A 21,210-nucleotide genomic window follows, 5' to 3' on the forward strand; every position below is an offset into this window, starting at 1 on the left:
ATAGAATGTCACACTCAGGATTTCGCACCATTAGTCACAATAAATCCTTTCATATATGGGTGGGCGTATTGTTACACTATGCAAATGTGCTTGGCATTCACCGTTGCCATAGGCACTGGAGGAGCCATTTAAAATTTAAAGAGCCAAAAAACTTTTTGTGCCTTTTTAAAAAAAAATCTTTTGCAAACCTTTAACAAGCAGTATCCGCGGAGGCCTGCGGCCACACGACACACTGCACTAGGCCTCTGAGGCTCCATGGCCTCCCTCCCCACCCGGCGGAGGTTGAAGAGCCCACCTAAAAAATGCAAGTGCCCATGACTGCAGAAAAGGCGACTGGGATTGAGGGGTGCATCACGCAGCAGGCAGAAGCCTCGCCTCGCCAGGAAATGCTAGGATTGGCAATTACTTTAAGGTAATTGGCAAAGGAACTAGAAGTGAGATGAGGAGAACTTTTTTTTACCCATCAAGTTGTTATGATCTGGAGTGAATTGCCTGAAAGGGTGGTGGAAGCAGATTCAATTGTAACTTTCAAAAGGGAATTGCATAAATACTTGAAGGGAAAAAATTTGCAGGGCTATGGGGAAAGAGCAGGGGAGTGGGACTAATTGGATATCTCTATCAAAAAGCCGGCACCGGCATGATGGGCTAAATAGCCGCCTTCTGAGCTGTATCATTCTATGATACTGCTTTAATGGAGAATCCAGGCACCCGTCTTTAAGCCGTACAGACCGCAAAGGTATCAGATTCGTTGCCAGGTAAAGCTGCTATAATTGGCTTGGTATCCCTGGGCTGGGGAGGGGAAGATCAGACTCATCACCATACGATGTACCTGTGTGGACATTGTGCGAGGACAGGATCAGGTTTGGCTGTAATGTCCCTGTGGATGAATAGCCTTCCCACAGGCGAAGAATGGTGATTTATATACGATAATAATGTTGACATCTTGTGTTTTCAAGATGTCAGCAATTCCTGGGATGCAGTCAAAAACCTGTTTGTTAAACGTTGTGGCATTATGCCCATACCAAATGTTGAATCGAACATTAACCATGTAATTGAAAAGTGAACAAGCTCACTTATGTTCGTGCTGAGCCTTATAAATTTAATTGGGCCCAGGATTGATTCTTGGTCTGTGCTCAATAAGCTGATCTATGCTGGGCAGCGGTTGGTATTCCCCCAAGCTAGGAAGGGTAGAAGTCAACTAGGGTTCCAGTTCCTGACCCTACTGCAAAGTACACATATCTGGATATTCCATGAGGACCCATGGTGATGCAGCACCACAGTTGAATAGTTCTCTGACAATCATTATCTTGGCTCACACATGAAGAATGAGCACTTGGATAGGGGCACCGGAAAGCGACAGGCACCTGTGTAATTGTATTCCACCGTGAGTCAAAACCTTCAGGAAAAGAAGGAAGAAAATTAGCAACAAAAAAACCCCTCACATACAAGGAACCAACATTATTAAGTTCATGAAATTGCTACCCTGAGTGTCCCTTCAGCGTTGCTGTACCATTTTGAAATAAAGGACTAGGTCATGCGTAAGTAAAATGACCATTGTGTAGTAAACAGTACTTTACATCAGATTCCCGCATTTCAAAATGTAGCTGCAGGTTACGAAACCCATTATTTGTCTAATTGTGAAAGGAGTTATCATATTTGAACTCTTGCCCTATAACTGTTATTTGGTCAGTCTTGTAGAGCATCCTTCAGTTGGTAGAAACTCTCACCGCTGTGTCAGAAGGTTGTGGGTTCAAGTCCCACCGAGACTTGAGCACATAATCCAGGCTGACACTCCAGTGCAGTACTGAGGGAGTTCTGTACTGTCAGAGGTGCCGTCTTTCAGATAAGACTTTAAACCGAGGCCTCGTCTGCCCTCTCAAGTAGATGTAAAGGGTCCCATGGCAGTATTTAAAAGAAGAGCAGGGGAGTTCTCACCAGCGTCCTGGCCAATATTTGTCCCTGAACCAGCACCATTAAAACAGATGATCTGGTTATTATCTCATTACTGTTTGTGGGATCTTGCTGTGCTCAAATTGGCTGCTGTGATTCCTCCATTATATCAGTGACTACACTTCAAAAGTACTTTGTCGGCTGTAAAACATTTTGGGACGTCCGGAGGTCGTGAAAGGTGCTATATAAATGCAGGTCTCTTTTTCTTTTTCTTGTTCTTCTTTCTCCAGTCTGATCTTTTCAATTCTGTTGACAGGTCCCACCTTTATTTTCCTGTTCAGATGATCACTCACCAATTGGCATTTTCAGCATTTTCATGCCAGGCTAGCAGGGTGTTGTACTCTAAATCGTATTATACATGTGGCAGCAGTGGAGAGAGACATTTGTGTCTGCTTGAATAGTCCAGGATTAATGAGCTGTTAATTTTTTTAAAAATCCTAACAGCGTGTTTGTTTTTCTGGCTGTGGGAATACCCACAGTTTCACACTCATTGGGGTAGAAATCGGACCATGTTGCACTTGTTTTCCATGCTAAAAACGGAGGCAAATGGACCTCTGTCCCACTCCACACAGATGCCTGAAATACATCCAAACCCATGTTGGGCCGTGCAAATTTTCATGCATCCCTGGCAGCCGCCTAAAACAGACGTTCGGCCCCTTGAATATGTTAATAAGAGGCCTAATGCCTGTTTAAGGACCCCTTTATAAAATTGGGCTGCCACTGCACTCAGATTTTCCTGCTGTGGATGCGGCTTAACAAGCGGCTGTCAACAAAACATTTTTTTTAAAACTTTCACGTTGAGCCAGGAGGAACAGGAGTTCTCCTTTCGGCTCCACAACAATCCGGAGAGCTGCTGCTGGCTTGTGGAGGGTTTCCTTGCAATATGCCCACACAGTATCACCTGTATCGCCGGGATTGGCTGCTTTATGTACGTTTAGAAGAGGAATAAAAAAAAGCTCAGTGGGTAAATGTACGACCCACATAAAGCAGGAAGGCCCCAGGCTCGATCTCCACTCTGTGCTGCGTTGGCCAATTTAAACCGCAGCGGTAGCTCGGGCCCTGCAAGTTGGCCTCAGCTTCCATCGGCCAGAAGGGGGTAAGGAAACCGGGCAGGGTTCCTGCTCCAGATTGCTATCTAGTGACCCCTGCTGGAAAGTGCATATATAAGGGCAGGAGATTGGGCTTGGCTGCGACACCCTCCACATTCAAACAGATTGTAACTCTCATTATTTGGCTCACACATGAAAAATTGCTACTTGCATATAGCAAAGTTCCACAAACAGCAATGACCATCTTTTAGTAACATAAAATTTTACAGCATAGAAACTGGCCATTCGACCCAACTGGTCTATGCTGGCGTTTATGCCTCCTCCCACCTTACTTCATCTCACCCTATCAACATATCCTTCTGTTACTTTCTCCCTCAAGTACTTATCCAGCTTCCCTTTAGATGTTTGCATGGGGAACTCGGAAGTCAAGTGGCTGCGTCACAATCTGTGATCGCAACTTAGTTGGAGGTAATTATTTATGCTTGTGGGTTCCCCGCGCACCAGCCAGCCAGATTGACAGGCTGGCTTCCTGCCAGGAGGGAAAGGAGTCGTGAACCGGAGAGGAGGGATGGAGAGATCGTGAGCCCTGGATGACATGAGTGGGGTGCGTGGAGAAGATAGCGGCGGGGAGAGGTGATTGGGTCGGAGAAGGCTGGAGACATCGCGAGGCTGGTCGGTGACATCGGAGGAGGGGGGTTTGGTGTAATCAGAGGTGGGGGGTCGGCCAAGGGGGCGGTCTACCATGGCGGGGGTGGTCGCGGCCATCAATGGGGGTGGGGGGCTCGGCCAATTGCGGGAGTCCGATCACACCAGGTGAGCATGTTTGGCCTGGATGAAGCACTCCTGCTCCTCCTGGCCCACAAGCAGTGCAATAAAGGTACTCACCTCATGGATCCAGCCCTTCTCGCCTCCTCTCGCCTGACGAGAATCGGAAGCAATGGGAAACCTGTGCATGTAAGGTTCATATCAAAGAATCATAGAATCATAGAAGTTACAACATGGAAACAGGCCCTTCGGCCCAACATGTCCATGTCGCCCAGTTTATACCACTAAGCTAGTCCCAATTGCCTGCACTTGGCCCATATCCCTCTATACCCATCTTACCCATGTAACTGTCCAAATGCTTTTTAAAAGACAAAATAGTACCCGCCTCTACTACTGCCTCTGGCAGCTCGTTCCAGACACTCACCACCCTTTGAGTGAAAAGATTGCCCCTCTGGACCCTTTTGTATCTCTCCCCTCTCTCCTTAAATCTATGTCCCCTCGTTATAGACTCCCCTACTTTTGGGAAAAGATTTTGACTATCGACCTTATCTATGCCCCTCATTATTTTATAGACTTCTATAAGATCACCCCTTAACCTCCTACTCTCCAGGGAAAAAAGTCCCAGTCTGTCTAACCTCTCCCTATAAGTCAAACCATCAAGTCCCGGTAGCATCCTAGTAAATCTTTTCTGCACTCTTTCCAGTTTAATAATATCCTTTCTATAATAGGGTGACCAGAACTGTACACAGTATTCCAAGTGTGGCCTTACTAATGTCTTGTACAACTTCAACAAGACATCCCAACTCCTGTATTCACTGTTCTGACCAATGAAACCAAGCATGCCGAATGCCTTCTTCACCACCCTATCCACCTGTGACTCCACTTTCAAGGTGCGATGAACCTGTACTCCTAGATCTCTTTGTTCTATAACTCTCCCCAACGCCCTACCATTAACGGAGTAGGTCCTGGCCCGATTCGATCTACCAAAATGCATCACCTCACATTTATCTAAATTAAACTCCATCTGCCATTCATCGGCCCACTGGCCCAATTTATCAAGGTCCCGTTGCAATCCTACATAACCTTCTTCACTGTCTACAATGCCACCAATCTTGGTGTCATCTGCAAACTTACTAACCATGCCTCCTAAATTCTCATCCAAATCATTAATATAAATAACAAATAACAGCGGACCCAGCACTGATCCCTGAGGCACACCGCTGGTCACAGGCCTCCAGTTTGAAACACAACCCTCTACAAACACCCTCTGTCTTCTGTCGTCAAGCCAATTTTGTATCCAATTGGCTACCTCACCTTGGATCCCATGAGATTTAACCTTATGTAACAACCTACCATGCGGTACCTTGTCAAAGGCTTTGCTGAAGTCCATGTAGACCACGTCTACTGCACAGCCCTCATCTATCTTCTTGGTTACCCCTTCAAAAAACTCAATCAAATTCGTGAGACATGATTTTCCTCTCACAAAACCATGCTGACTGTTCCTAATCAGTCCCTGCCTCTCCAAATGCCTGTAGATCCTGTCCCTCAGAATACCCTCTAACAACTTACCCACTACAGATGTCAGGCTCACCGGTCTGTAGTTCCCAGGCTTTTCCCTGCCGCCCTTCTTAAACAAAGGCACAACATTTGCTACCCTCCAATCTTCAGGCACCTCACCTGTAGCGGTGGATGATTCAAATATCTCTGCGAGGGGACCCGCAATTTCCTCCCTAACCTCCCATAACGTCCTGGGATACATTTCATCAGGTCCCGGAGATTTATCTACCTTGATGCGCGTTAAGACTTCCAGCACTTCCCTCTCTGTAATATGTACGTTTTACCTTTATAATTCGCAAAAACATTAAGTGCCTCAACTATCACAGTGAGCTACATTGCTCCTTTAACAAGCCACCCGCTGGCATTAAGTAGGGGCAGGGCTTCCAGGTTTCGGATGCGCACGCACCCCAACTCACCCGTTCTTGGCGGTTAAAATTACCCCTCATGTGGCAACGAGTTCCACATTCTCACCACTCTGAGTAAAGAAGTTACTCCTGAATTCTCTATTGGAATTATTAGGGACTATCTTATATTTATGACGCCTGGTTTTGGACTTCCCCGCAAGTGGAAACATCCTCTCTATGTCTACCCTATCAAACTCCTTCATAATTTTAAAGACCTCCTAATAAGTCACCTCTCTGTTGTCTCTTTTCTAGAGAAATGAGCTCCCAGCCTGTTAAGTGTTGCCTGATAGTTGTACCCTCTCAGTTCTGGTATCATCCTTGTAAGTCTTTATTGCACTTTCCCGGTGCCCCTATATCCTTTTAGTGATATGGAGACCAAAACTGAGCACAATACTCTGAGTGTGGTCTAACCAAGATTCTATTTAGGTTTAACATAACATCTCTGCTTTTGAATTCTATTCCTCTAGAAATGAACCCCAGTGCTTTGTTCGCACTTTTTATGGCTTTGTTAACCTGTATTGCTACTTTTAATGATTTGCGAATCTGTACCCCTACAATCCTTAGTGGTGATGGTTGAGGGATTTGAACCCACAACCATCTGACTCAGAGATGAGATTGCCACCCACTGATGTAAGGCAGACACCTCAGGAAGAAGGGTGAGGGGAAATAAAGATTAGAAAAATAGCTAGCAATTAGTCTTTATTGGACCAAGCTTGTCGATGCCAGTTATTCAGAGCAGGTATGATAAAAGGACTTCATGCTCTGCAACTCACGCATCAACTCCTCTAGAGTGAAAGAATGCAGCACTTAACATAATGATTCTGTCATTTAAATGAAAAGCAAAGTACTGCGGATGCTGGAAATCTGAAATGAAAACAGAAAATGCTGGGAAAGCTCAGCACGTTCTGAGAAAAGGTCTTCGACCTGAAACATTAACTCTGATTCTTTCTCCACCGATGCTGCCTCACTTGCTGAGCCTTCCCAGCATTTTCTTTTTTTATTTCTGTAATTTAAATAGTGGCTAAGCCTCAATTTAAAAAGTAATGTGCTTGTTGTTTATCTCGGGGATAAAGATCCACAGTGTAAGACTTGTAAATGGAAGTTTCATTCTGATACATGCCTCAGCTCTGTCAACTGAATTAAGATAAATTAGAGCATTACATCTGGTGTCCCTATTTCTGGGTTGACTGCTATCTAACTTTCGCGGCAGCTGATGAGAGCAGATAGGCTGAGGTTGCTTTAAAGGCCGTAGAGACCGTGTTTTATGACAAAATGACTTAGGGTCTAAGATAGGTTTTGATGAGGAGGCTCGCTCGGCTTACTTGATCTCATGGCTCCACAATCCCAACCCTACAATCCTTTCAGTGCTATTGTAGTTATTACTAACTAGTAAAAATTGTCACATAGTTTTATAAAAATTGCCCTCCATTTTGGATCTCGCTCGCCTTAAGCAGGAATTGGGTGGAGGAGTGCACCCTCTGTCACCATGTTTTGGCTTTTACACTAAGATAAGGTTTTCCTGAAGTGAAGTGATGAGAGCCGACTGTAGCAGAGAGAATGACTGCTGCTAGTCCGGAGATGTGCGTCTTCAGTTATCTGATGAAAATGTCAGGCTGAAGCACGAAGGGAATGAAGTGGTGTTGACTAGTCTGATAGCTCAGCTGATGAATGCGCTGGGCCGGTAGTTTAACCCTGCAGACTAGGAGGGTTCTTGGGGATTGGTCCCCAGTCTGTGCTGATCTGAGGTGGAATCCAGCAATTGGCTTTAGTGCATTAGGGTCAGGGAGAGGGAAATTAAGCCACACTACCCACTCCTGATCATTGTCCGATAGCCTCTGCCGGACTGTGTGCGTGTGCAGGTTGGGTGATGACAGGATTAAGCTTGGCCTTGATGCCACCTCCCTCGTTCAAATCACCTGTTGACACTCGAGGGCTGATTTTAACTTTCGGCGGTAACAGATCGGGTGGGGTATATAATGGGAGGCCGATCCCCTCCCACCCCATCGCCAAAAGTTAAAATCAACCTTTCACTGTCTGTAGAACACAAACCCCCTCCCCGATATCTTCAAGAACAGATGGAGGAACACTGGGCGGGTGGGAGGAGTCTGAAATCAGTATTCCATTAAACAAGTTCTTGCTGCTATGAGACTCCACCAGCAGTACTTGTGGGAATTAGTAAGATACTCTGTTTTGTCACGTGTGTGTTTGTGTGTGTGTGTGTGTGTTTGTTTGTGTGTGTGTGTGTGTGTGTGTGTGTGTGTGTGTGTGTGTGTTTGTTTATATAGATATATATATTTTTTTCTCATTAAATGTTATACAGGCACATTATTACCTACATTGTCAATTAATGATCTAACATCCCCCCTCTCCTTAGACCCGGTGTTTGTGGGATCGACATTTGTCAGAGAAAATAAGGGCAGCGTTGATGATGACAAGCTCTACTTCTTCTTCAGTGAGACAGCCCGGGAGTTCGAATACTACAAAGCAGTGCGAGTTCCCAGAGTGGCCCGTGTTTGCAAGGTATGCTTCCCCACCCCCCAAAGCCGTAACGACAGGACTTTGTTATAACAGGACAAAACCATCAGGACCAACAAGCCTGTCCATTTTTGAGTGATCTCAACCTCGCTTACCCCTTCTTGCCATATCACTCAATCCCTTCTCTCCAGAATGCATCTATTGCTTCTTCAGACCATTTATACTCTTTGCCTTGGGGCTTTCCCTGGTAACTTGTTCCACAACTCTATCAAACTTTAAAAAGTCCCAATTAACTTCCCCTTTTTTCTCCTAATCTCCCTGGTATTTGACCTCTACTCTATTGTGAACAATTTGTCAGATCAACTTTGTCAGTCCCCTTCCAATCTTGAAGTCTCACAGAGACCAAATTCAACTTCTTTTATCTTTCCTCATAATCTAAATTATCGATATTCCAGAATAATTTTTGTTGCTTCTCCACCCTGCACAAGGGTAAGGACTTTAAACTATTGGGGATATTAGTTGGCATGAAGCGGAGATCGGACAGTTCCATCTGAGGGGGAGCAGGGGAGAAAATGAGAATTGAGGGTTGCTGTAGATTAGTAAACTACCACAGGATAAACTGGTTGAGCCAATTAGAGAGCTGAAAAAGGTCAACTTTATCAAGATTTGGTTTGACGGTTTTTTAAAAAAAATGCCCATTTTCTTCCTCTGTATCCCCAGCCAGTGATGTGATTTTGCCGGTCCCACCAGTTTGGATTGATATTAGGCCAGCCTGGCATCGAGTCTCCTGTTAGAAACATAGAAAATAGGAGCAGGAGTAGGCCATTCGGCCCTTCGAGCCTGCTCTGCCATTCAATATGATCATGGCTGATCCTCTATCTCAATACCATATTCCCGCTCTCTTCCCATACCCCTTGATGCCTTCTGTGTCTAGAAATCTATCTAGCTCCATCTTAAATATATTCAGTGACTTGGCCTCCGCAGCCTTCTGTGGTAGAGAATTCCACAGGTTCACCGCCCTCAGGGTGAAGAAATTTCTCCTCATCTCAGTCCTAAATGTCCTACCCTATATCCTGAGACTGTGACCCCTCGTTCTGGACCCCCCCCCAGCCAGGGGAAACATCCTCCCTGCATCCAGTCTGTCTAGCCCTGTCAGAATTTTATAAGTTTCAATGAGATCCCCTCTCATTCTTCTAAACTTGTGTGAATACAGGCCGAGTCGACCCAATCTCTCCTCATAAGACAGTCATCCCATGTTGACATGGGAAGGTCTGATGACTGATTTCCAGTCTGTGCTGAGTTTGCTGATAGCAACCAGGGTGTTGATAGGGACCCTTCAATTGGCCTCAGTACCACTGAGCTGAGGAGGGGCTGAATCAGCCGGGGTTCCTGCTCCTGATCACCATCGAGTGATTGGAACACGAGTGTGTGTGTGTGCGCGTGAGTGCATGTGTGTGTATATGTGCGTGTGTATGAGTGTGTGTGCACGCGCATGTGTGGATGATGGGCGAGGACAAGATCAGGTTCGAGTAATGGCTGCTGTTGTTTTTCTGTGAACCTGCTCAAGTATGCCTTGGGATACTCTCCATTAGACAGCATGGAAATTGGCAGACAATTAAAAGTCCCCCTAATCTCCCTTCGGCAGATGTTTTAAATGAACTTCATAATTTGTTTGTTTTAGTTTAAACACAGAACTTCTTTTTTAAAAAAAATTCTGGCAGCCCCAGCTCCCACTGGCCTCCCGACCTGAAGCGCTGACTAACCACTAGTGACCCAGTGAGGAGCATCGACTCTCACGTGCATTCTGGCAGATAGATAATTGCAGTTCCACTGCACCTCCGTTGGGAGCTTTACAGATAGTTTAATTCCTGAACTTGTTACCGAGTGTCTTAGATAAGAAATATGCAGGTGATTATAGGTTTCCGGACATACAAACGGAAAGTGCAGTAAATGCTCAGCAGATCAGTCAGTATCTGTACGAGAGCTGAGAGGTTAACCTTTCGGTTTTGGAATCCCACTGAATCTTTCTCTTTTCAGACGCTGAGGGAGATGCTGAGTATTTCCAGCATTTCCTGTTTTTATTTAGGATTTCGAGTACGCACAGCTTTTCTTTTTCTCTCCTGATTGTTCCTTTAGTGTATTTAGCCCGATTGGTTTGAATATTCAACCAACACCACTAACACAGATTATCTGCTCATTATCTCATGGCTGTTTGTGGGATCTTGCTGTGCGCAAATTGGCTGCCGCGTATCCTACATTAGAACAGTGACTACACTTCAAAAAAGTACTTCGACAGCTGTAAAGCGCTTGGGAGGTCCTGAGGTCGTGAAAGCGGCTATATAAATGTGCCTTTTATATATCGACTCAAGAAAGACGAGCTTCAGCCATGTTTGGCAACAGCTATGTGTTGAAACTGCAGCTGCAATCTGCTTGTGCACGTGTTTCTGTTTTGTTTGCTTTTCTCTCCCTTCCCGCTCCCCACCTTAGTTGTGAAATCTATTAGAATAGGTTAACTCTTCGGGTGCAAGATTTCTCAAGTGGTTGGTGTAGAGATCCAGGGGCTACTGAGCACTTCACGTTTTGACCCAAGTACTTAGGGGGTGCTGCTTGGTCGGAGGTCCCAGCCTTTGAATGAGACATCTACCTGTTCCACTGTTTCAGCTGGATGTTAAAGTTTCCACGGTACCCTTTGAAGAAGAGCAGGGAGTTTTCCTCAAGTCCTTCGCAGCCAATTACCCCCCCCTAAACAACACTACGGGGGAAAAAACAGATTAACTGGTCTCATTTGCCTCATTGCTGTTTGTGGGATCTTGCCTCATAGGAACAGGAGTAGACCATTCAACCCCTCGGGCTGTTCCGTCATTCAGTTAGATTATGGCTGATCTGTACTTCAATTTCATATACCTGCCGTTGTTCCATATCCCGTGATACCCTTACCTAACAAAAATCTATCGATTTCAGTCTTTAAAATTTCAATTGACCCAGCATCCACAGCCTTTTGGGGACAAGAGTTCCAGATTTCCATTGAATCAAAAGGAAAATATTGAGGATGCTGGAAATCTGTGGATGCTGCCTGACGTGCAGAGTATTTCCAGCATTTTCTGTTTTTATTCCAGATTTCCACTACCCTTTGTGTGAAAAACTTCTTCCTGATTTTGCTCCTCAATGGCCAATGCCGAGCTCTAATTTTAAGATTGTGCCTACTTGTTCTAGATTCCACCAGCAGAGGAAATTGCTTCTTTGTATCTACTCTATCGAATCCCTTTATCATTTTAAATACCTCAATTAGATCACCCTTCAACCTTGTAAACTCAAGGGAGTACAAACCAAGTTTATGCAACCTGTCAAATTTAACCCTTTAGGTCCTGGCATCATTCTGAGTGGAAAGTTTACTGACATAACATAGCGTTTGCATGAAAAGCAGTTTAACTGGTCGTTCATCTCATTGCTGTTTGTGTGACCTTGCAGTGTGTAAAGTTTGCTGGCATAACATAATTCGTTATCCGTGAAGCAGTTTGTGACGTTTGAGAGACATGATAAAGTGCTATATAAATACATCTTCATTCTTTCTGAAATATTATTGGTGAGAATGGCTGCTGTGTTTCCTTACATAATCATTGCTGCACTTAGAATCATAGAATCATACAGCACAGAAGGAGGCCATTTGGCCCATCGTACCTGTGCCGGCTCTTTGAAAGAGCTATCCAATTAATCACACTCCCCCTGCTCTTACCCTGTAGCCCTGCAATTTTTTCCTTTTCAAGTACATATCCAATTCCCTTTTGAAAGCGACTATTGAATCTGCTTCGACCACCCTTTCAGGCAATGCATTCCAGATCATCATAACTCGCTGCTTTAAAAAAAATTCTCCTCATCTCCCCACTGGTTCTTTTGCAAATTATCTTAAATCTGTCCTAAAAGTAATTAATTGTATAAAGTACTTTGAAGCATTTCAATGCAATGAGGCACTGTATAAATGCAAGTCATTTTGTTTTCAAATCTGATTTTTAAAGCTGCTTTTAAGCCATTGAAAACCCTTTTGTTGCTGCACCTTTAAAATTGAAGATGGGAGCAGGAAAATGTAACAAAAAAGCTAAGTAATAGATTTTAATGGTTTCGAAACGTGGAGTAAGTTAAGTGGAGAGCACTTATTTGTTCAGTGATTGAAAATGGGAGCTTGTAACAAAGGAAATGCAGTCATTTTGGGGGACTTTAATCTGCATATAAACTGTGCAAAGCAAATTGACAAAGGTAGTTTGGAAGACGAGTTCATGGAATGTATTCGAGATGGTTTCCTAGAGCAATACATCGTGAACCAACCACAAACAGGCTATTTTAGATCTTGTATTATGTAATGAGATAGGGTTAATTAGTAATCTTACAGTAAAAGAACCTCTGGAGAAGAATGATCATAATACGATAGAATTTCACATTGAGTTTGAAAGTAACGTACTTAAGTCAGAAACTAGAGTCTTAAACTTAAATAAAGCCAATTACATAGTTATGAGGGGCGAGTTGTTAAAGGTAGATTAAGAAATTAAATTAAAGGGTTTGACAGTTGAAAAGCAATGGCAAACATTTAAAGAAATATTTCAATATTCTCAACAAGTATACATTCCATTGAGAAATAAAAACTCGACGGGAAAAGTGATCCACCCAAGGCTAACTAAAGAAGTTAAGGAGAGTATTAGATTGAAAGAAGAGGCCTATAATGTTGCCAAGAAGAGTAATAAGCCTGAGGATTGGGAGAGTTTTAGAAACCAACAAAGGACGACCAAAAAATTGATAGAAAGGGAGAAAATAGAATATGAAAGTAAACTAGCAAGAAATATAAAAACGGATTGTAAGAGGTTCTACAAGTATGTAAAAAGGAAGAGAATAGCAAAAGTAAACGTTGGTCCCTTAGAGGCTGAGACAGGAGAAATTATAATGGGGAATTAGGAAATGGCAGATGCGTTAAATAAATATTGTGTCACAGAACAAGACACAAAAAGCATTCCAAAAATAGTGCTGAACCAAGGGGTAAATGAGAGTGAGGAACTTAAAACAATTAATATCACTAGAGGAGAAAGTACTGGACAAGCTAATGGGACTAAAAGATGACAAATCCCCTGGACCTGATGGTCTACATCTGAGGGTTCTAAAAGAGGTGGCTGCAGAGATAGCGGATGCATTGGTTATGATCTTCCAAAATTCTCTAGATTCTAGACCGGTCTTAGTGGACTGGAAGGTAGTAAATGTTACCCCGCTATTCGAGAAGGGAGAGAGAAAGAAAACGGAATGACACGCCAGTTACCCTGACATCGGTCATTGGGAAAATGCTGGAATCCATTATTACGGAAGTGGTAACAGGGCACTTAGGAAATCATAATATGATTAGAAAGGTTAGAATCTTAGAAAGGTTACAGCACTGAAGGAGGCCATTTGGCCCATTGAGTCTGCGCCGGTTCTATACAAGAGCAATGCAGCTAGTCCCACTCCCCCGCCCTATCCCTGTAGCCCTGCAGATTTTTTCCTTTCAAGTACTTATAAAGTTCCCATTTGAAGATCATGATTGAATCTGCCTCCACCACCTCTATTTATAAAGCCCAGGATCCTGTATGCTTTTTTAACTGCTTTCTCAACCTGCCCTGCTACCTTCAAAGATTTGTGCACATAAACACCAGATCTCTCTGTTCCTGTACCCCTTTAGAGTTGTACCCTCTAGTTTATATTGCCCCTCCACGTTTTTCCTACCGAAATGTATTGCTTTGCATTTTTCTGCGTTAAATTTCATCTGCCACAGGTCCACCCATGCCACCAGCCTGTCTGTATCCTCTTGGAAGTCTATCACTATCCTCACTATTTACTACCCTTCCAAGTTTTGTCTCATCTGCAAATTTTGAAATTGGGCCCTGTACACCCAAGTCCAAGTCATCAATATATATCAAGAAAAGCAGTGGTCCCAGCACCGACTCCTGGGGAACACCACTGTACACCTCCCTCCAGTCCGAAAAACAACTGTTCACCACTACTCTCTGTTTCCTGTCCTTAGCCAATTCTGTATCCATGTTGCTACTGCCCCCTTTATTCCATAGTCCGCAATCTTGATGATAAGCCTACCAAGCGGCACTTTATCAAACGCCTTTTGAAAGTCCATAGACACCACATCAACTGCATTGCCCTCATCTACCCTCTCTGTTACCTCACCAAAAAACTCTATCAGGTTAGTTAAACATGATTTGCATTAACAAATCTGTGCTGGCTTTCCCTAATCAATCCACCCTCGTCCAAGTGACTGTTAATTCTGTCCTGTATTATCGTTTCTAAACATTTCCCCATCACCAAGGTTAATCTGACTGGCTTATATTTGCTGGGTTTATCCTTACACCCTTTTTTGAACAAGGGTGTAAATTTTGCAATTCTCCAGTCCTCTGGCACCATCCCCATATCTATGGATGTTTGGAAGATTATGGCCAATACCTCCACAATTTTGACCCTTACTTCCCTCAGCAACCTAGGATGCATCCCATCCGGACCGGGTGACTTATCTACTTTAAGTACAGCTAGCCTTTAAAGTACCAATTTTTAGCCCATGCAGTATCTCAACTATATCTTCCTTTACTGTGACTCTGGTGGCCTTCATCCTTGGTAAAGACTGATGCAAAGTACTCATTTAATACCTCGGCCATCCCCTCTGCTTCCATGAGTAGATCTCCTTTATGGTCCCTAATTGGCCCCACCCCTCCTCTTACTACCCATTTACTGTTTACATGCCCGTAAAAGACCTTTGGATTCCCTTTTATGTTAGCCGCTAGTCTATTCTCATACTCTCTCTTTGCCCCTCTTATTTCCTTTTTTACTTCCCCTCTAAACTTTCTATATTCTGCCTGGTTCTCACTTGTTATCAATCTGACATCTGTCATACGCCCCTCTTTTCCGTTTCATCCTACACACTATCTTTTTTGTCATCCAGGGAGCCCTGGCTTTAATTGCCCTCCCTTTCTGCCTCATGGGAATGTGCCGAGACTGTACCCGAACCATCTCCTCCTTAAAGGCCGCCCTTTGTTCAATTACAGTTTTGCCTGCCAATCTTTGATTCCAATTTACACGGACCAGATTTGTTCTCATCCCATTGAAATTGGCCCTCCTCCAATTGAGTAATTTTACTTTAGAGTGGTCCGTGTCCTTTTCCATAGCTATTCTAAACCTTATGATACTCTGATCACTGCTCCCTAAATGTTCCTCCACTGACACTTGTTGCACTTGGCCCACCTCGTTCCCTGGAACCAAGACCAGCAGTGCCTCCTTCCTCATTGGAACAGAAATATACTGGTTAAGAAAGTTATCCTGAACACATTTCAAAAATTCCTCCCCCTCTGTGCCCCTTATATTATTATTGTTATCCTTGAGTAACTGCCCTTGACATCAAGGCAGCATTTGACCGAGTGTGGCACCAAAGAGCCCTAGGAAAATTGAAGTCAATGGGAATCAGGGGTAAAACTCTCCAGTGGCTGGAGTCATACCTAGCACAAAGGAAGATGGTAGTGGTTGTTGGACGCCAATCATCTCAGCCCCAGGACATTGCTGCAGGAGTTCCTCAGGGCAGTGTCCTAGGCCCAACCATCTTCAGCTGCTTCATCAATGACCTTCCCTCCATCATAAGGTCAGAAATGGGGATGTTCTGTGACGATTGCACATTGCACAGTGTACAGTTACATTCGCAACCTCTCAGATAATGAAGCAGTCCGTGCCTGCATGCAGCAAGACCTGGACAACATCCAGGCTTGGGCTGATAAGTGGCAAGTAACATTCGCACCAGATAAGTGCCAAAAAATGACCATCTCCAACAAGAGAGAATCTGATCACCTCCCCTTGACATTCAACGCCATTACCATCGCCGAATCCCACACCATCAACATCCTGGGGGTCACTAAGACCAGGAACTTAACTGGACCAGCCACACAAATACTGTGACTACAAGAACAGGTCAGAGGCCGGGTATTCTGTGGTGAGTGACTCACCTCCTGACTCCCCAAAGCCTTTCCACCATCTACAAGGCACAAGTCAGGAATACTCTCCACTTGCCTGGATGAGTGCAACTCCAAAAACACTCAAGAACCTCGACACCTTCCAGGACAAACCAGCCTGCTTGATTGGCACCCCATCCACCACCCTAAACATTCACTGCCTTCACCACCGGCACACAGTGGCTGTAGTGTGTACCATCCACAGGATGCACTTCAGCAGCTTGCCAAGGCTTCTTCGACAGCACCTCCTAAACCCACAACCTGTACCACCTAGAAGGACAAGGGCAGCAGGCACATGGGAACAACACCACCTGTACGTTCCCCTCCAAGTCACACACCATCCCGGCTTGGAAATATATCGCCGTTCCTTCATCGTCGCTGGGTCAAAATCCTGGAACTCCCTTCCTAACAGCACTGTGGGAGAACCTTCACCACACGGACTGCAGCGGTTCAAGAAGGCGGCTCACCACCACCTTCTCAAGGGCAATTAGGGATGGGCAATAAATGCTGGACTTGCCAGTGATGCCCACATCCCATGAACGAATAATAAAAAAAATCCCAGTCTATATTAGGATAGTTGAAGTCCCCCATTATCACTACCCTATAGCTTTTGCACCTCTGTAATTTCCCTGCAAATTTGCTCCTCTATCTCCTTCCACTAGTTGGTGGCCTATAGAATACACCCAGTAGTGTAATGGCACCTCTTTTATTTCTTAACTCTAACCAAATAGATTCTATCACTGAGTGGCTGCAGAACACTAGCGTGTGGCACCAGGAGTAATCCGGAGATTACTTCCTTTGAGGTCCTGTTTCTTAATCTCTTTCCTAACTCCTTAAAATCCGCCTGCAGGACCTCAACCCTCTTTCTACCTATGTCGTTGGTACCGATATGGACCATGACCTCTGGCTGTTCACCCTCCCTTCCCCCCCCCCCGCAGAATGTTGAGCAGCCGCTCAGTGACATCCTTGACCCTGGCACCAGGGAGGCAACATACCATCCCGGAGTCACGTCTGCGGCTGCAGAAACACCCGTCTGTTCTCCTAACTATAGAATCCCCTATCACTATTGCCCTCCTGAACTTTCTTCTTTTCCTCCTGTACAGCTGAGCCATCCATGGTGCTGTGGACTTGGCTCTGGCTGCACTCCCCAGAGGAACCCTCTCCCTCAGCAGTATTGAATACTTGAGAGAAAGATGCACTCCAGGGACTCCTGCACTACCTGCCTGGTCCTCCTTGTCTGTGTGACAGTCACCCAGCCCCTCTCTGCCTGCACTTTCTTAAGCTGCGGGGTGACCATCTCCTGAAACGTGCTATCCACGTAGCTCTCAGCCTCACGGATGCACTTCAGTGACACCAGCTGCTGCTCAAGTTCCGAAGTCCGGAGCTTGAGCTCCTCCAGCTGACGACACTTCCTGCACCTGTTGTTGTCTAGGACACGGGAAGCATCCTGGAGATCCCACATGGCATAGGCTGTGCATTCGACGGCTGTGAGCTGCCCTGCCATGCTCAATTTATTAGATTGTTTACTAAACTTAACAAAAATAAATTAAGCCTTCAAATAACAGAAAAAGAAATGCTCACCAGCTACCAGCCAATCAGCTCATTCAACTGTTTATTAGTTTATTAACTAGACTAATAAAACTAAATTTAAGTTACTAAATTTAATAAACTAACAGCAGTTTTATGCTATTTTAATTTTACCCAATTCCCTAACTCAGAGTCAACAGGGTTTTATGAAAGGGAAATCGTGTTTGACAAAGTCATTAGAGTTTTTTGAGGATGTAACTAGCAGGGTATATAAAGGAGAACCAGTGGATGTAGTATATTTGGATTTTGAAAAGGCATTTGATAAGGTGCCACATAAAAGGTTGTTACACAAGATAAGGGCTCATGGGGTTGGGGGTAATATATTATCATGGATAGAGGGTTGGTTAACGGACAGAAAACAGAGATTATGGATGAATGGGTCATTCTCAGGTTGGCAGACTGTGACTAGTGGGGTGCTGCAAGGATCGGTGCTTGGGCCTCAGCTATTTACAATCTACAACAATAACTTGGATGAAAGGACCGAGTGTAATGTATCCAAATTTGCTGATGATACAAAGCTAAATGGGAAAATAAACTGTGAGGAGGATACAAAGAGTCTGCAAAGGGATATAGACAGGTTAAGTGAGTGGGCTAGAAAGTAGCAGATGGAGTATAATGCGGGGAAATGTGAGGTTATTCACTTTGGTAGGAGGAATAGAAATACAGAATATTTTTTAAATGGTGAGAAACTATTAAATGTTGGTGTCCAGAGAGACTTGGGCGTCCTGGTACAAGAAACACAAAAAATTAGTATGCAGGTACAGCAGGCAATTCGGAAAGCAAATGGCATGTTGGCCTTTATTGCAAGGCGGTTGGAGCACAAAAGTAAGGAAGTCTTACAGGTGAGGTGCCTGAAGATTGGAGGGTAGCAAATGTTGTGCCTTTGTTTAAGAAGGGCGGCAGGGAAAAGCCTGACATCTGTAGTGGGTAAGTTGTTAGAGGGTATCCTGAGAGACAGGATCTACAGGCATTTGGAGAGGCAGGGACTGATTAGGCACAGTCAGCATGGTTTTGTGAGAGGAAAATCATGTCTCACGAATTTGATTGAGATTTTTGAAGGGGTAACCAAGAAGATAGATGAGGGCTGTGCAGTAGACGTGGTCTACATGGACTTTAGCAAAGCCTTTGACAAGGTACCGCATGGTAGGTTGTTACATAAGGTTAAATCTCACGGGATCCAAGGTGAGGTAGCCAATTGGATACAAAATTAGCTTGACGACAGAAGACAGAGGGTGGTTGTAGAGGGTTGTGTTTCAAACTGGAGGCCTGTGACCAGCGGTGTGCCTCAGGGATCAGTGCTGGGTCCGCTGTTATTTGTTATTTATATTAATGATTTGGATGAGAATTTAGGAGGCATGGTTAGTAAGTTTGCAGATGACACCAAGATTGGTGGCATTGTGGACAGTGAAGAAGGTTATGTAGGATTGCAACGGGACCTTGATAAATTGGGCCAGTGGGCCAATGAATGGCAGATGGAGTTGAATTTAGATAAATGTGAGGTGATGCATTTTGGTAGATCGAATCGGGCCAGGACCTACTCCGTTAATGGTAGGGCGTTGGGGCGAGTTATAGAACAAAGAGATCTAGGAGTACAGGTTCATAGCTCCTTGAAAGTGGAGTCACAGGTGGATAGGGTGGTGAAGAAGGCATTCAGCATGCTTGGTTTCATTGGTCAGAACATTGAATACAGGAGTTGGGATGTCTTGTTGAAGTTGTACAAGATATTAGTAAGGCCACACTTGGAATACTGTGTACAGTTCTGGTCACCCTATTATAGAAAGGATATTATTAAACTGGAAAGAGTGCAGAAAAGATTTACTAGGATGCTACCGGGACTTGATGGTTTGACTTATAGGGAGAGGTTGGATAGACTGAGACTTTTTTCCCTGGAGAGTAGGAGGTTAAGGGGTGATCTTATAGAAGTCCATAAAATAATGAGGGGCATAGATAAGGTAGATAGTCAAAATCTTTTGCCAAAGGTAGGGGAGTCTATAACGAGGGGGCATAGATTTAAGGTGAGAGGGGAGAGATACAAAAGGGTCCAGAGGGGCAATCTTTTCACTCAAAGGGTGGTGAGTGTCTGGAACAAGCTGCCAGAGGCAGTAGTAGAGGCGGGTACAATTTTGTCTTTTAAAAAGCATTTGGACAGTTACATGGGTAAGATGGGTATAGAGGGATATGGGCCAAGTGCAGGCAATTGGGACTAGCTTGGTGGTATAAACTGGGCGACATGGACATGTTGGGCCGAAGGGCCTGTTTCCATGTTGTAAACTTCTATGATTCTATGATTCTATTACAGTTGTACAGAGCATTGGTGAGACCTCACCTGGAGTATTGCGTACAGTTTTGGTCTCCTTATTTAAGGAAGGATATACTTGCCCTGGAGGCGGTGCAACGAAGGTTCATTAGATTAATTCCTGGGATGAGAGGGTTGTCCTATGAAGAGAGGTTGAGTAGAATGGGCCTATACTCTATGGAGTTTGGAAGAATGAGAAGTGATCTCATTGAAACAGCTAAGATTATGAGGGGGCTTGATAGGATAGATGCTGAGAGATTGTTTCCCCTGCCTAGAGAGTCTAGAACTATGGGGCATAGTCGCAGGATAAGGGATTGGCCATTGAAGACTGAGATGAGGAGGAATTTCTTCACTCAGAGGATTATGAATCTTTGGAATTCTCTACCCCAGAGGGTTGTGGATGCAGAGTCATTGAATATATTCAAGGCTGAGATGGATAGATTTTTGGACTCTAGGAGAATCAAGGGATATGGGGATTAGGCAGGAAAGTGGAATTGAGGTTGAAGATCAGCCATGATTTTATTGAATGACGGAGCAGGCTCGAGGGGCCGTATAGCCTACTGCTGCTCCTATTTCTTATGTCTGATATCACCAAAAATCTTTAATGGAGTTTCCCTCACCTTGGCTTTCCCTTCAGTTTCTGCTTTTTCTGTCACTCATCAAATTCTGCATGTATTGCATGGTGATGTCAGTTCCCTATCTTCTCTGTTGGCTAAATTGAACAAGATTCAGCCCCAGGCCTGGAACCTTGCTCGATAGGAGCGCGGATCAGAGGATCACTTGGGCTGGGAGGTCACTGCAACCAATTCATGATGCTACTGAAAACATGTGCTCCTGTTGTGAGGTTCTGCATCTCACCTTGCAAAATTGACCCTTATATACCTGCCTGCAGCAGATTTAATTTATGTAGATTTATATATCCATTATCAGTGTTTTCAGCCAATTAAAGGTCTGTTTCCTTGTATTAGGAACATAGGAACAGGAGTAGGCCATTCAGCCCCTCTTGCCTACTGCGCCATTTGATAAGATCATGGTGTGATCTAAATCCGTATACCTGCCTTTGGCCCATATCCCTTAATACCTTTGGTTGCCAAAAAGCTATCTATCTCAGATTTAAA

General features: G+C 44.4%; 1 protein-coding gene across 1 annotated transcript in view; it reads left to right on the forward strand.

The window, feature by feature from the left end:
- The window catches only part of sema4f (sema domain, immunoglobulin domain (Ig), transmembrane domain (TM) and short cytoplasmic domain, (semaphorin) 4F), a 204,916-nt gene that overhangs the window by 137,950 nt on the left and 45,756 nt on the right, over positions 1-21,210 (forward strand). The window contains exon 7 of the mRNA XM_067980026.1: positions 8,100-8,245. Within this exon, the coding sequence (XP_067836127.1) occupies positions 8,100-8,245 (146 nt within the window). The remainder of the gene's footprint in view (positions 1-8,099; positions 8,246-21,210) is intronic.

Source organism: Heptranchias perlo, chromosome 1 (assembly GCF_035084215.1).
Source record: "Heptranchias perlo isolate sHepPer1 chromosome 1, sHepPer1.hap1, whole genome shotgun sequence".
NCBI classification, from domain to species: Eukaryota; Metazoa; Chordata; class Chondrichthyes; order Hexanchiformes; family Hexanchidae; genus Heptranchias; species Heptranchias perlo.